This window comes from Oreochromis niloticus, linkage group LG7, assembly GCF_001858045.2.
Source record: "Oreochromis niloticus isolate F11D_XX linkage group LG7, O_niloticus_UMD_NMBU, whole genome shotgun sequence".
NCBI lineage: Eukaryota > Metazoa > Chordata > Actinopteri > Cichliformes > Cichlidae > Oreochromis > Oreochromis niloticus.
Window position 1 is genome coordinate 46894738 of NC_031972.2, and position 13178 is coordinate 46907915.

The window sequence follows — 13178 nt, forward strand, 5'->3', positions numbered from 1 at the left end:
GAGAGAGACAGAAGAAAGCCCAGACTGGAAGTTCAGCAGGAGAAGATGGGATGATGCTGGTTTCTGTATAACAAGTATTGTACCACGGTTATAAGCACCTGTGAATGGGTTTTATCCACGGTAATAAAGCAACTGTAAGGTAAGTGCCTTCATCAAAATCCTCTCTTATTTCACATAGTCAAGATAAAAAATGTATTTATAAAACACGCCAGTTGGGGAGAGCTTTATGCAGATTTTCAGAATTCACTTTCAGAATTGAACATGAAAGCAGAAAGCTATAAATGTTTACTCAGTTAAACCATGTTATGTCACCACAGTGAAAGTGCTCATGGTCCTAGAAATTCCTTACTTTATGGTTTTAGTGTGCACTGTTGCAGTCTTGATTCTGTTTGTTGTCTTGTATCAGTTTTAAATTATGTCAAAGTTGCCTAAAATTGTTTGTCTAAGTGTTTAAATTGCTGTATAGAAAAAAAGTGAGGTCCTCATGATCCTTAATATATTCAGGTTGTGATGATTGGGAGAAGCCTGAGCATGGAAAAAACATACATTTACATAATCCCAAAAATGAGTGTAGCTAAAGTTTAAAAAATCTATTTGTGTCTTCACTGAATTTCCAGACTATCACAATCAACAGACGTGAACTGGAGGCTTATCTACTCCTGGAATTTGGACCTCTTCACCTAAAACCATTCCTCCAGTGCAGGAATCTTGTCTCTTCACATATAGATATTATGCTGCTTTGGCTACAGTGTTAAAAACTCCAGAGGATTTTAATGCCAAAACCTTTTCAATAAAAAACCAAGTATATACAGAGTGATGTCAGAACCAGCTTACCTCGCCTCCCCTGCTCCTACCAACCCCACTCTCTGTGACTACAGTGACTGGTCTCCCTCATTTTTCATCATCCCATCTGTCTACCTGCTAGCATTTCTGGTTGGTTGTCCTGGCAACAGCCTGGTGCTTTGGGCCTACCTGGACCGAGTGGAGGGGAGGAGGAGAAGGGACCGAAAGCCAGCAGAAGATGGCCAATTCTGCTGCAGCAACATTTTTAGAAGCAGTCAGCAGCACATTAACAACTCTGGCAAAGTTCAAAGTTCAAACTGTGGATTTTCCTCTAGGCAAAGCTACAGAACATCCTCCCATTCCTCCACCTCATCCTCTTGCTCTCCCTCCATCTCCCGTCCCTCTCGCTCGCTGACTGACTCTCTAATTGCCAGTTTAGCTTTAGCTGACCTTTGTTTCCTTGTGACTCTTCCCCTTTGGGCCGTCTACACAGCGATGGGCTACCACTGGCCTTTCGGGCAACCTCTCTGCCAAATCAGCAGCTTCCTCACAGCTCTGAACATGTATGCCAGCGTGTTCAGCCTGAGCATGCTAAGTGTGGAACGCTACTGGGTTCTGACTGGGCGCCGGCACTCCAGCCACCACGCACCAAGAAGCTGCCCCAACAAGGCTTTGTGGATACTTGGAGGGATGTGGGTGCTGGCGGGAATACTGGCACTTCCTGGTTTGCTGCTCCGCTCTGTCCGGGAGGTGGAGCTTGACCCTGAATATGAGGACGACTGGCAGCTGGAACCCGCTGATTCCAGGTCTGTCTTCCTTTCTTGCCAGATGGATTACTCCATGCTGACTGGAGCAGAGCTGGAGGAGGAAGAAAAAAACAGGACAGAGATGTGGTGGGCTGCTGCATTAAGTATTAAATCAACTCTTCTTGGCTTCCTGCTTCCTCTTGTCATCTTACTGGTCTGCTACTGCTCACTGGTCCAACTTCTCAGCAGACATTTCGGACAGGGCCCTCGTCCTGACCGTAGACGGCAGCGCAGACTCCTCAGGGTCATTGTCACGTTAGTGATGGCATTTTTCCTGTGCTGGCTGCCTCTGCATGTCAATAAAACTGTGTCCCTGCTGCTTGAGTTTGGATTTGTCCCATACTCCTGCTCTTTAGATCAGATATTATTGGCTGCTCATCCATATGTCACCTGTTTAGCCTACCTCAACTCCTGCCTGAACCCTCTCCTCTATGCTGCCTGTGACCCATCATTTAGGAAGAGATGCAAAGGAGCTTTCCTCGTGTTGTGCAGGATGAAAAGTAAAGGAGCAAAGAGAAAGGAAGGGAACGAAGCTGAAGGAGTTGAAGAGAAAGGGGAGCAGAGCTCAGCTTTTCCCATGAGGACACAGGAAGAAACAGCAGACAGGACAGAGGAGGAACAGGAGGGGGGAGTTAGGGAGATGGGTGTTGCCACACCTGAAGAACTCAAGAAGTCAAGATATCAGGGTGCAATGTTTTCTGACAATTAAGTAACCCTAACCCTATGTAATGACCAGTGAAAATAAAATGGAATGCATGACACCGTGTACAAGTCAGTATTTTCAAAATAAATATTATCACCAGAAGAAGGCATGCAATATATATTCTGGTTTCTGATGCTTTGTTTCCCACAGGAAAAATTCCACCCATTCCATTAAGACTCCATGCAAAACATGCTCTCCGGTCAAACCAAATCTTCTCATGTAACATGAACTGTTTCCATATTTTGCACTCCTGTATATCTTGAATTATTTGTTGATTTTTGTTAAACTGTTTTTATTATTCATTATTAAAATGATGTGACGAAGTGATGTAAAGAAATTTTTTTCACTTCATTTGTTGCAACTTTTCCTTTTAAAAAAAAGATTTTTAATCGTTTTATGAAGAACACTGACTTTAAATGGGCAAGTACAGCTGTCCTACCATGAGCCACACTGTTCACACAGGTATAATGTTCACTTTTTTATGAAGCTACTTCAAATTTTAGAGCTTACCTCTTCAGTGCTGTTGTTACATTCGCTTCTCTAAAGTGTTTCGAATACTCTGGCCCCTCCATTTGTATCAGTAGCAGTACAATGTGACATCATTTAACACCTCAAACAGTAGTCTCCAAAACAGTCATACAGCTCAAACAAGACATGTCATGAATAACTGATTTAAATACTAAGGAAGCCACAGGAAGTTTGAACCTGCATGTACCTTAAAAAAATCAACACACAAATATAAAGTGTAAGTGCAGCGAGGTAGATCTTCAATAGTAAAAAGATAATATAGGTCAAAGGATATACAGGATACAGTACTAATAATATTGTTAATTTGTATTTATTTTTTTCATATATTGTATGTTTAACAATGAGTTAAAGTATAAAGGATAAAGTTTTGCCTTTGTGGTTTGTATCCAAATCAGACTAATCAACCATGGCCAAACTAAGAAATTAAGAATCTGACTTTAGTTCAAATTTAATTAATTTCTTTTAAATGATCCAAGATACCCCAGCACTGGTACTATCCGGTGATTCTGTCACTTTGGGCATCAGTGGGACAGATAATGAACGACGAGTATCGAACCCCGTCCAGCAGGTGGCGCTGCTGCGCTAGTGAACTGTGTGAAAACCAACATAAAACTCATAGAAGATAATTTGAGTTGATGAATAACTGTAAACCGTTTTGTACAGTCACTGGATTTTGGTATTCGTTTATATGTTGCACATTTCGATAAAAATCTGCCAATGCTGGATCAAAATTAATTAGTCAGCGGTTCATTTTAAACTTACTTCGTGTCCTTTTGGAAACTGTCTGCAGAAACGTCGCTACTCTCATAGTGAGGGTCGCAGTTACTTACCTGTTCTTACCCGAGGAATAACGAAGATGGGAACAGCGCTGATTTATGATGACGAGATGACCAAGTACAAACTGCTCTGGGTTGAGTGAGTAGTAAATCCATGTTTACGTTTATAAAGCTAACGTGGCTAATAAGAAAAGTCTTCAAATGTCTTTTCTGCAAATGTCCAACCTCATTTGGGTGTAGCTTAGCATGCCTAAAGTATATCAAGGAGTAAATATTTCATACTGTAATTTCACTGAACGGGTAACTTCATCAAATAAGTTATTAGTTTTAGACAGATCACACTGGCTAAAATGTGTGATCTGTCAGAAGTCATGGGAACCTAAGTTGTTCCTTGTTGCTGGCACGGTTAGTTAGAGAAGACACCCGTTTTGGTTATTACGGTTGCACTTTGTTCGGTCACTTTTAACTGAGAATCTCAGGTCACAGATTTCAGTGTTACACCCACCCGGCCCGTTATAGCTGCTGCACCACCTGTTTAAAAACGTTGCGAAATAGTTTTATTCTTTTGGACTGATTGAGGTCTAGATATGGTTTAACTTTCGCAGTTAAAAAATGAGTAAATGCAGTTGTGATATTTATTATGTTTGTGACTCCAAAAAATGTCAAAATGTGCCGCAAATACTCTGAAGTTTGAGGCTCATGCGTTTATTTTGGAAAGACAACGAGCTTTGACCACCAGCTTTTGTCTATTTGCAGTTTTACTGCTGAAATAAATGTCTTTGTCTGAACAGTGCAGTGTTGCTGGGTTTATTCGCTTTGTTTTTGGCTGCTCCCTTTAGGGGTCGCCACATCTCCCTTAATTTCACCCTATCCTAGCATCCTCCTCTGATATACCAACCCTTTACATGTCCTCCTTCACTACATCTATGAACATCTGAATCTTAACATCTTCAGCTCTGTCATCATCAAAGGCAGGTCTCACTACCATCTTGTAAACCTTCCCTTTCACTCTTGCTGCAATTCCACAAATCACCCCTGACATTCATCTGCACAGACTCCACCTGTGTGCACTCTCTTCTTTACCTCTCTTCTGCACATTCTGTTGCTTTGGTTATCTCCTTTACAAAGTCATATTTAGCAAATTGCTGTTTTCCATATCTAACTTCTACAGAGGTCATTCGGCATGTCTCACTGTGTCTTTTATATATTTTTTATGTTTTTATGTAAGAGGTGAAAGAAATAGAATAGTAAAATGGATCAGTGTCAGTTTATTTTCTAATTAACAAATATTCATAAAGTGTGTAATGTTTTCCTGCAGTCCAGCTTGTAAGATTGAGGTGCCTGAGCGTCTGACTGTGAGTCATGAGGCTTTGGTCAGGACTGGCCTGGCTGATCGCTGCGTCTCCGTACCTGTCCGTGAGGCCACGGACGCAGAAATTCTGCTGGCTCACAGGTCATCTTGTCTAACTCTTTTCATCAAGGTATGATATAGTTTAGATATTTGTCTCAATTCACTGAGCTGCGTTTACTTTGCTCCTCTCAACAGTGAGGAATACCTGGAGGCAGTGAAGAAGACTCCTTACATGAGTCTGGAGGACCTCATGGAGCTCACTCGTCAGTACGGTGACGTCTACTTCCACCCAGTAAGTCTCCTGCTTAACAGCTGAGCAAAGGAACAGAAAATCCGTATCTGACATCCTCTTCTGTATGTCATTTACCATCCTAGAACATCTACCACTGTGCCAAGCTTGCTGCTGGTGCTGCACTGCAGCTGGTAGACAGTGTTATGACGGGGAAGGTGAGGAATGGCATGGCTTTAGTCAGGTGAGGCTGAGATACAGCAGTTCTGATATGCACTCAGTGCTTGTTTTAGTATTAGTGCCTTTGTTTTGTCCATTATTGCTAAGTTAATAGGAATATAAATATCAGGTTAAAACTCTTAACATTTAAATTCATATTTTTACTAGTTTATTAGCAACTAACTTTTCAGTAGTTAATGGGCAAAGTGGGCAACAACAAGTGTAAAAATCGCAACGCATGAACTGCTTCTTTTTTATTATTAATAGACCACCAGGACACCACAGTATGCGCAGTGCTGCTAATGGTTTCTGTGTGTTCAACAATGTGGCTATAGCGGCTCGATATGCTAAGCAGAAGTATGGAGTCCGAAGGTAATGTGACTTTTAGTCTTTATGCTTATTCTGGGAACCATTAAAGATGTTAACGATCCAAAAATCCACAGCTATATGCATTCACCTCAGATTTTGTCTTCAGGGTGTTGATAGTTGACTGGGATATACATCATGGTCAGGGGGTGCAGTATTGCTTTGAGGATGATCCCAGGTGAGTCTTTGATGAAGGAGAAGCGGATGCTGCCTGCTTGCATTTCAATTTCTGCTCACTGCGTTTGTTGTTTTCCTTTTCACAGCGTGCTCTACTTCTCTTGGCACCGCTATGAGCATCAGAAATTCTGGCCTCATCTGAGAAATTCTGACTATGACATTGTTGGCAAAGAGAAAGGGGCAGGATTCAATATAAATGTACCATGGAACAAGGTCAGAAATATGCCATTTGCTTTCCTGATTGTGTGTGTACAAGCTGTATGTGTGTTTTATTCCATTTACTGAAAAGACCTCATCGTGATATTTCAGGTGGGCATGGAAAATGGCGACTATCTGTCAGTCTTCTGTCACGTCCTTCTGCCAGTTGCATATGAGGTGAGCCATTCCGAAAATGAACTTTTTCCTACCTAAAGGCAGGTGATCTATGAAATGCTTTGTTTAAGCATACAACTGTTTTTGATAGTTTTGCCCAGACTTAGTCTTGGTGTGTGCGGGATTTGACTCAGCCATCGGTGACCCAGAGGTATGACATATTTATTAATGTCATTATCTAATTACATGCATGCACTATAAACCTCTGCATCCACTCGTTTACTGTTATACTTATTTTTAGGGTGAGATGTGTGCCACTCCAGATGTCTTTGCCCATCTGACTCACCTGCTGATGAACCTAGCAGGAGGAAAACTGTGTGCTGTGCTGGAGGTCAGGCCGCCCAGCCTATACAGCTAAAACATGGAAACAAGAAAACAGCCTGTTAATGTTCTGTTGTCTGGGAACTTGTGTTTTTGTGTTTTCCAGGGGGGATACAACTTGACTTCCCTCGCCCAATCTGTGTGTCAGACAGTCCAGACATTGCTTGGAGATCCTGTGCCGAGACCTGCAAGCCTCAACAGTCCATGTATAAGGTGTGCATCACAATCAGTCAAATTTGTGTTTCAAAGTTTGTGTGTTTTATAGCTGCAGCAATTTAATTCTTCTTTTTCAGTGCACTCGAATCTCTTCAGTGTGTCCGATCAGCTCATAAGGCCTATTGGTCGTGCCTCAAACATGCAGGTAACCATAACAGAGCCTTTAGGGGACATGAGGCTGCAGGAGTCTGATAACCTCATTTCTTTTTACTTGTTTCCATCCTCAGTTAAACTGAGTAGCATCACTTAGCTGAGAGTTTGCTAGCTGTACTTCACGTTTACTTCTGTTTGAACTTCTCATCACAATAAAAGACATGGTCTCAAAAAAGTTACTCCCTTCTTCAGCTGATCTTCCCACCTCCACCATCAGCACCAAACGGATTAAATTAAGAGAAGGAGAAGAAACTACAGAGAAGGGAGGAGAAGAAGAAAAGGACGCGGAGGAAAAGGTGTGGCCTGAGCCTCCAAAACGTGTCACTCCTCCAGTATGTGCTGCTTTAGTGCTCCCTGATGACGTGGCTTGCCCGGAGGGATGCGAACGCTTCAGCTTCTCAGAGGATCTTGACCCACTCTTAGCCAGCAAGTTAAGGTATGGATGAGTGGTTTGTTGTGGCTCATTTCAGTTCATGGTTTTCACTGTAACTGGGTTTGAAATCTTTTTTTTTTTCTCTAAAACAAGGGAGAGTTTCCTCAGAGATGCCGATGACAGTACTGCTCTTATAACCGTCTCCAGTCTTATAGCCCTGACAGAGAAAATGGGGAAGAATGAGGTAAAGCCACAATGTTGTTTGTTTCTTATATGTGAGTGCTATTATGTTCTCATGTCTTGTAAATACAGTTTGTGCTTTGCTGACCTGCCTACATGATATCATTCTAATTCCCGGCTCTCAGATCTGCAGTGGCCTTGCACTGGTCCGTGATGTCACCAAGGCGATGACAAGCATTGTTCAGCATGTTACAACTGTTCTCAGCAACCGGTATAACACCCTGGACTTAATCAAATCTTACACATTCTGCTTTTTTAAATATCAGCTAGTGATTAAAAATGATTAGAAATATTTTTACAGGAAACACACACACAGAATATGCTTAGTCGCTTTGCAAAGGAAGTGCAACCCCAATTCCAAAAATGTTCAGCGTGCTGTGCAATGTAAAATTTTATAAAATTAAATCAGAATTGGATGAAATGATTTGCAAATATCATAGATCCATATTTTATTTACAAAAAAATAATATGAAATGTTTAATCCTGAGAAAAAAAAACAGTGGTCTTTTGCAATTTTATGGCAGCAACACATTTTAAAACAGTTAGTACAGGGCCATGTTTACCGCTGTGTCGTGGGCTGAGCCTATCCCATCTGTCATAAGGCAAGAGGAAAGTCACCAGTCTCATATAAACTTGTAGCTCAGATTCGCACCTACAGCAAATTTAGAATCACCACTTAATCTAACTCCATGCATGTCTTTGGGAGTTATTTGGAACTAATATTTTTATGTACTTTTTGGTTAAATAATCTAAATAAAATATCAGTATCCTTCTTGTGTTGTGAACAAGTGAAGTCATTTTCTTTATACAGACAGATTTTAGGACTGCAACAGTAGTAAAAAATATCACTTGGAAGTGAAGATACTTGCAAAGCACAACTATGCCACACCCACAGAGGTGCAAGTTAACATGATAAATATAGCCTACTAAATATACCGCTGGAGTGTGCATGTATACTAAAGTTTTATTAGCAAGATTGCAATCTGCTTTGTTAAAACTTGTCTTTATATATGCAGCGTTTTGGTCGTCTGTGTGGGTGACGGGAATGTCCCAAGCCATATTACAGAAGACAGGCAAGTATCATTTATGCTCTCTGTTTTAGTCTTAGTAAAATTCCAAACTATAAAGCACAATTGATACAATAAAACACACTATTTGTCCATAACGGCGAGGACAGCATGCTGACAAAATCATTCTGTTTTCAGGGAAACAGTTGTGGTGCAGATGGGCAGTGCACAGACAGCCGAAGAGAGCTGCAAATATTACATTCGTGTGTGTCTGAAGAAGGTACTGCTGCTTGCTTTGTAATCACATTTAATGTTTGCCAGAAATATACACTCACACATCTCGCTGGTCAGCATTAGAACTCCCTTTTCTTTAAAACTGCGTCATTAAATATTCAGTTTCTGAATTATTACAGTTTCTAGACAGAAACCTTTATGAGACAGCTCTTAAAGGTGACTGAGATGTATTTTTCTGCACAGACAATTTGAGTAGTTGTTTTGGGGGGTTTTGTTTTTTAAATGTGTTTAAATGCATTTGTTTGTTCTCCCACAGGGCTGCAGTGACACATCAGGGTTCGTTCAGGCTGTGTTTGGCCTCCTCCTGCCCCTTGGGTATGAATATGACCCCAGTCTTGTTGTGTTGGTTCGGATGCCAGATAGTGGAGTGAGTGACAGTTTGTGGCAACAACTAACTGGCCTACTGCAGAGCTTTGCACTTGGACATACACTGGTGCTACTGCAGGTAAGAGTGCTGGGGAAGATTTCAAAAAGGTACACTAGATGTCTTCAACAATGTAGTGCTGCCAGGCAGGAGCTCTGGAGATACATGGTTGGATGGATGTAGTGAAGAAGGATATACAAAGTGTTGGTGTGACAAAAGAGGATGCTAGGGATAGGGTGAGGCAGACGATCTACTCTGACAACCCCTAAAGGGAGCAGCTGAAAGAAGAAGACAGTAGATGTCCTCTAATTCTGCTATATTGTGAAACCTTAAGAAGCATTTTAAGAGGAGTTGGCAGGATGTTTGCATACTTAGTGTTCAGTATTAATTTATTTACTTTTTAATTTCAGGAGGAGGAGAAGGCGCTGGTCGGACTCACGGCGTCCTCCCTCCTCGGTAACCCAGCCCCCTCTCTGAAGCAACTTCAAGCCCCACTAACAGAAGACGTGGAGGCCATAGAGAGGCTGAGACACAGGCTGCAGGCAGACTGGAAACTTCTTCAGACCACAGGTGAGTGAAGCAGCATCACATTTGAAATCAACATAAATATCCACAGATCTTAGTATAACTGCTACTGTATTAACGGGACTTTCTGTCTTCTAAAAACAGCACCACAGACTCAAAGAAGTGATGAACACTGAGGATGGAGGGTGTCGTATGGACTTTTTGATACTTTATTTTTGGTAAATTATAACAGCAGTTGTCTTGCTGCTTAGAAATTATGCATGTGTTATAATATTAATTCAAGCAAAATCGCAATCAACGCAAGCTTTCGCCATCTCATAAAAAATGTATTTAATGACTTAAACTGTGTTTAAGTTATTTGGTAAACTGGATTAACCTGTACTGTTGTATCAGCGTATGAGCGTTATCAGCCTTGTTGACTAAACAAAGATGATGACGTTAACAGATCTCCAGCTGACATTTATCTCTTTTGTCACAACAGTTTTCTACTGGTTACATTTTGATTTTTGGAATTTTCATTTCTTTTAACAGGAAGATCCACTTGGATCAAAATCAGTTTCACAGGACACCTAGCCAAGTGTGAAGAGCTACAAGCTAATGAATTTCACAGCAACATAAAAATTATTTAAGCAATCACTGATCAAAATTGCTATACTTTCTTTTTTTGTGTGTGCCATTCACATGATTGAATAGTTGACTGATTTCTGCTGTAAGTTGAAATCTTGTGTCTTGTATAGCATTCATGTCATGTAATTTAACATGAAGGTTTCATAAGCAACTTTGATATTCTCTGTAATAAATGTTACATTTGTAAAAGAAAAAAATGGCTGCCAAATAGTTGTTTTGTTTTGAGTTTTTTCGCCCCAAGGTATCAGTATTGTGGTTTGAACATCAGCATTGTATTGCTATGTTTCCCCACAGAGGTGTTGTTGACCACCAGGGAAGCTGTTTGAGTAGGCTTGCATGTTCACTCTCAACCTTTGAGGGCACATTTAACAGTTTATAGAGCTCTTCAGTCTTCATTCAAGTAAGGAGACCTCTTTTCTGCTGGTCTATATGTATTGGCCCTGCAATCCACTGGTGACAGGTCCAGAGTGTAGCCCTCTATTGCTGGGTGACAGCTGGGAAAGACGTCAGCCTCCTCATGATCCAGAGTTAGATAAGAATACAAATAGATGGCAAAGCTGATAGATAAATCACACTAACTATACAATTCAAAGGTTTGGCATTGATCATAGAAATGCAAATCTTATATATTGTATTTTAATGTAATTTTTCACTACTTTTTACAAGCATAAATCTAGAATCTAACTTTTTATATTTATTTTCTTTTTCCTGTTGTAACAGCTGTGAAAGGTGATGTTCTGAAATGATCTCTGCATATCTTTGAATTCAGAGATCACCGCAATTCTTTGTAAGCCATGTGTCTTGTGAGACTCACACCAGAAGACTTTTGAGCCTCTCATCATGTGAGATAGAAATGGGTGAGTCATCTGGTCACCTAAACTGGAAGTTAATTCAGTACAGTTTAAGTCATGGGTCACATACATCCCAGTTTGATCTCAAGTGTGCCAGACCAGTAATACCATGTATAAAAAACAAACAAAAGCCTTGTTTAATTTCTTGTTTCCTTTATTTCCATTTGGGCTGTAGCCAAGATTTTAAAACTGAAACCACAGGTGATCCTGGCTCTACTGTCATTACATTGTGTCTTACAGTTTAGCTGCAACTAAACAGTGGTACTTAATATTTTCATGAACAGTGATGTGTAAATCTAGAAACAGTTTTAGGTTTCCAATTTCCACTCCTGTGTAATGATACGATCACCACAAAATGAATAATTCGTTATACTGAGATAGGTAAAAAGAGTAATTTATTGGTTAACTCCAATGGCTTGGTATGGACGTTTTTTTGGGGGAGGCTATCTGTTGTGCCCCCCTCAAACCCATGGGATGACGCACACGTTGCTTCCCAATCCGACCTGCGGGTGGCGCTGTTGGCGAACCGGCGAAGCAACGAAGGTGAATCAGTGGTTTATGTAGATGCCCACCAACCGTCGCTCCTGCTGTTGTTTGCCTGTCTGTTGTCACTGTGGTTGGACCGTTTTCCTGTGCCTGAACGCAGCACAGGGAGGAGTGAGCCTTATTAACGGAGCACTGTGAGAGGGAGAGAGAGTGAGCTTAGGTACACAGAGACACAAACATGTCCGGGGCTCCGACCGTGTCTACGAACCCTCAGACCGCAAAAATGAAAAAAGACGAGTCCTTTCTCGGGAAATTAGGAGGAACCCTGGTCCGGAAGAAAAAGTCCAAAGAAGGTGGGCCATTCGCAGTTTTGTTTTTCTTATTTTTGTTTTACATGATGGAAGATCCCCATTTTTCTTTTTCCTGCTCGTGTTTCTGTCCATGGTGCTGCAGTCTGCGCTATGGAAATATTCTCCTGTGGGGCATCACTGGCAGCTGATTCACTGACTGTTCACATGACATCTAACAAGAGGTGTTCATTGTTGCTTTAACCCGACTTGTGCTTCTTGTTCCCCTTGTTTAATGTAGCCAGTTGATAAATTCAGTGATTTTAAGTTTAAATTATGTTATTGTAGTTCAGATACAGTTAAAGACGTATACACGAGTCAAGGAAACCGAATTCATTTGTGATGAAGAGTGGCACAAAGCTTCACAGCAAGTCCACGGGCTTGGCACATGAGGCAAGTACATATAAATAGATCACACACTAAGAGACCGGAATCCAAGTTTATGAAAATAAACATGAGTGTCATTGCTATTCTAGCAGGACTAGTCACAATTATCAACTATTTTGTGCTCTCCCACAACAGTCCCTGAGGCAGCTGTGAAATTTAACGCCTGTGTGTGCATTACAGTGTTTGTGCTTTCTATGTGTGCTCTCCAGCCATGTGTTTGTAATCTCCACTCAAGGGCGGTCGCCAGAAGGCACACAGAGGCATTTTAATGGGTTAGCAGTCCCATTTTAAAGGGTATTTAAGACCCTCAAACCACTTTAATTTGCTTAAATATGCATAAAATGAAGCACATGGTGTCACTGTAAATACACAGAAAATAGTTCACAAAATAATTCACAGAAAATAGATTACGCGCTACATCTTCCGTAAGTTGTCTTATTTATTACTAGTCAAGACATTTGAATAAGCAAAAATTTCCCAAACTATGTAGATCTGTTGTCTTAAATCAGATTCATGCGATTTTAGATGGAACACGTTTGCATTTTTATGTCTGGTTAGACACTTTCTGCATCTTTCTTTGTAACTCCCGTCCTAATAGTGGAGTAACCATTAGTTACAGTCTCAGTGTACTGTATTTCATTGATTATTTTTCACAACAAATAAAACAGTAAGTTTTA

At 40.8% G+C, this 13178-nt stretch overlaps 3 protein-coding genes and 1 long non-coding RNA gene across 5 annotated transcripts in view; 3 read left to right on the forward strand and 1 right to left on the reverse strand.

Annotated features, from left to right (window-relative positions):
* aplnr2 (apelin receptor 2) lies at positions 1 to 3613 on the forward strand. The gene is made up of 2 exons (XM_013270523.3): positions 1 to 139; positions 618 to 3613. Exon 2 carries the CDS (start codon positions 817 to 819, stop codon positions 2296 to 2298), a length of 1482 nt encoding a protein of 493 aa, XP_013125977.1. The 5' UTR covers positions 1 to 139; positions 618 to 816; the 3' UTR covers positions 2299 to 3613.
* hdac10 (histone deacetylase 10) lies at positions 3400 to 10455 on the forward strand. 2 transcript variants are annotated; one of them, XM_013270594.3, is made up of 22 exons: positions 3400 to 3496; positions 3611 to 3735; positions 4915 to 5049; positions 5143 to 5239; positions 5323 to 5420; positions 5663 to 5767; positions 5871 to 5939; positions 6025 to 6151; positions 6248 to 6313; positions 6402 to 6461; positions 6552 to 6641; positions 6738 to 6844; positions 6925 to 6992; positions 7193 to 7436; positions 7527 to 7617; positions 7739 to 7824; positions 8630 to 8686; positions 8819 to 8900; positions 9171 to 9359; positions 9689 to 9848; positions 9948 to 10021; positions 10335 to 10455. In XM_013270594.3, exons 2-21 carry the CDS (start codon positions 3677 to 3679, stop codon positions 9977 to 9979), a joined length of 2022 nt encoding a protein of 673 aa, XP_013126048.1. In that variant the 5' UTR covers positions 3400 to 3496; positions 3611 to 3676; the 3' UTR covers positions 9980 to 10021; positions 10335 to 10455. The 2 variants fall into 2 exon arrangements, with proteins under 2 accessions (XP_013126048.1, XP_005451077.1); XM_005451020.3 differs by having other exon boundaries at positions 3458 to 3735.
* The window catches only part of LOC106098136 (uncharacterized), a 7099-nt gene continuing 4254 nt past the window's right edge, over positions 10334 to 13178 (reverse strand). Inside the window, exon 2 of the long non-coding RNA XR_001224255.3 lies at positions 10334 to 11959. This is a non-coding gene — a long non-coding RNA (uncharacterized LOC106098136). The remainder of the gene's footprint in view (positions 11960 to 13178) is intronic.
* The window catches only part of parvb (parvin, beta), a 17590-nt gene continuing 16369 nt past the window's right edge, over positions 11958 to 13178 (forward strand). Inside the window, exon 1 of the mRNA XM_003443915.5 lies at positions 11958 to 12120. Within this exon, the coding sequence (XP_003443963.1) occupies positions 12006 to 12120 (115 nt within the window). The 5' untranslated portion in view covers positions 11958 to 12005. The remainder of the gene's footprint in view (positions 12121 to 13178) is intronic.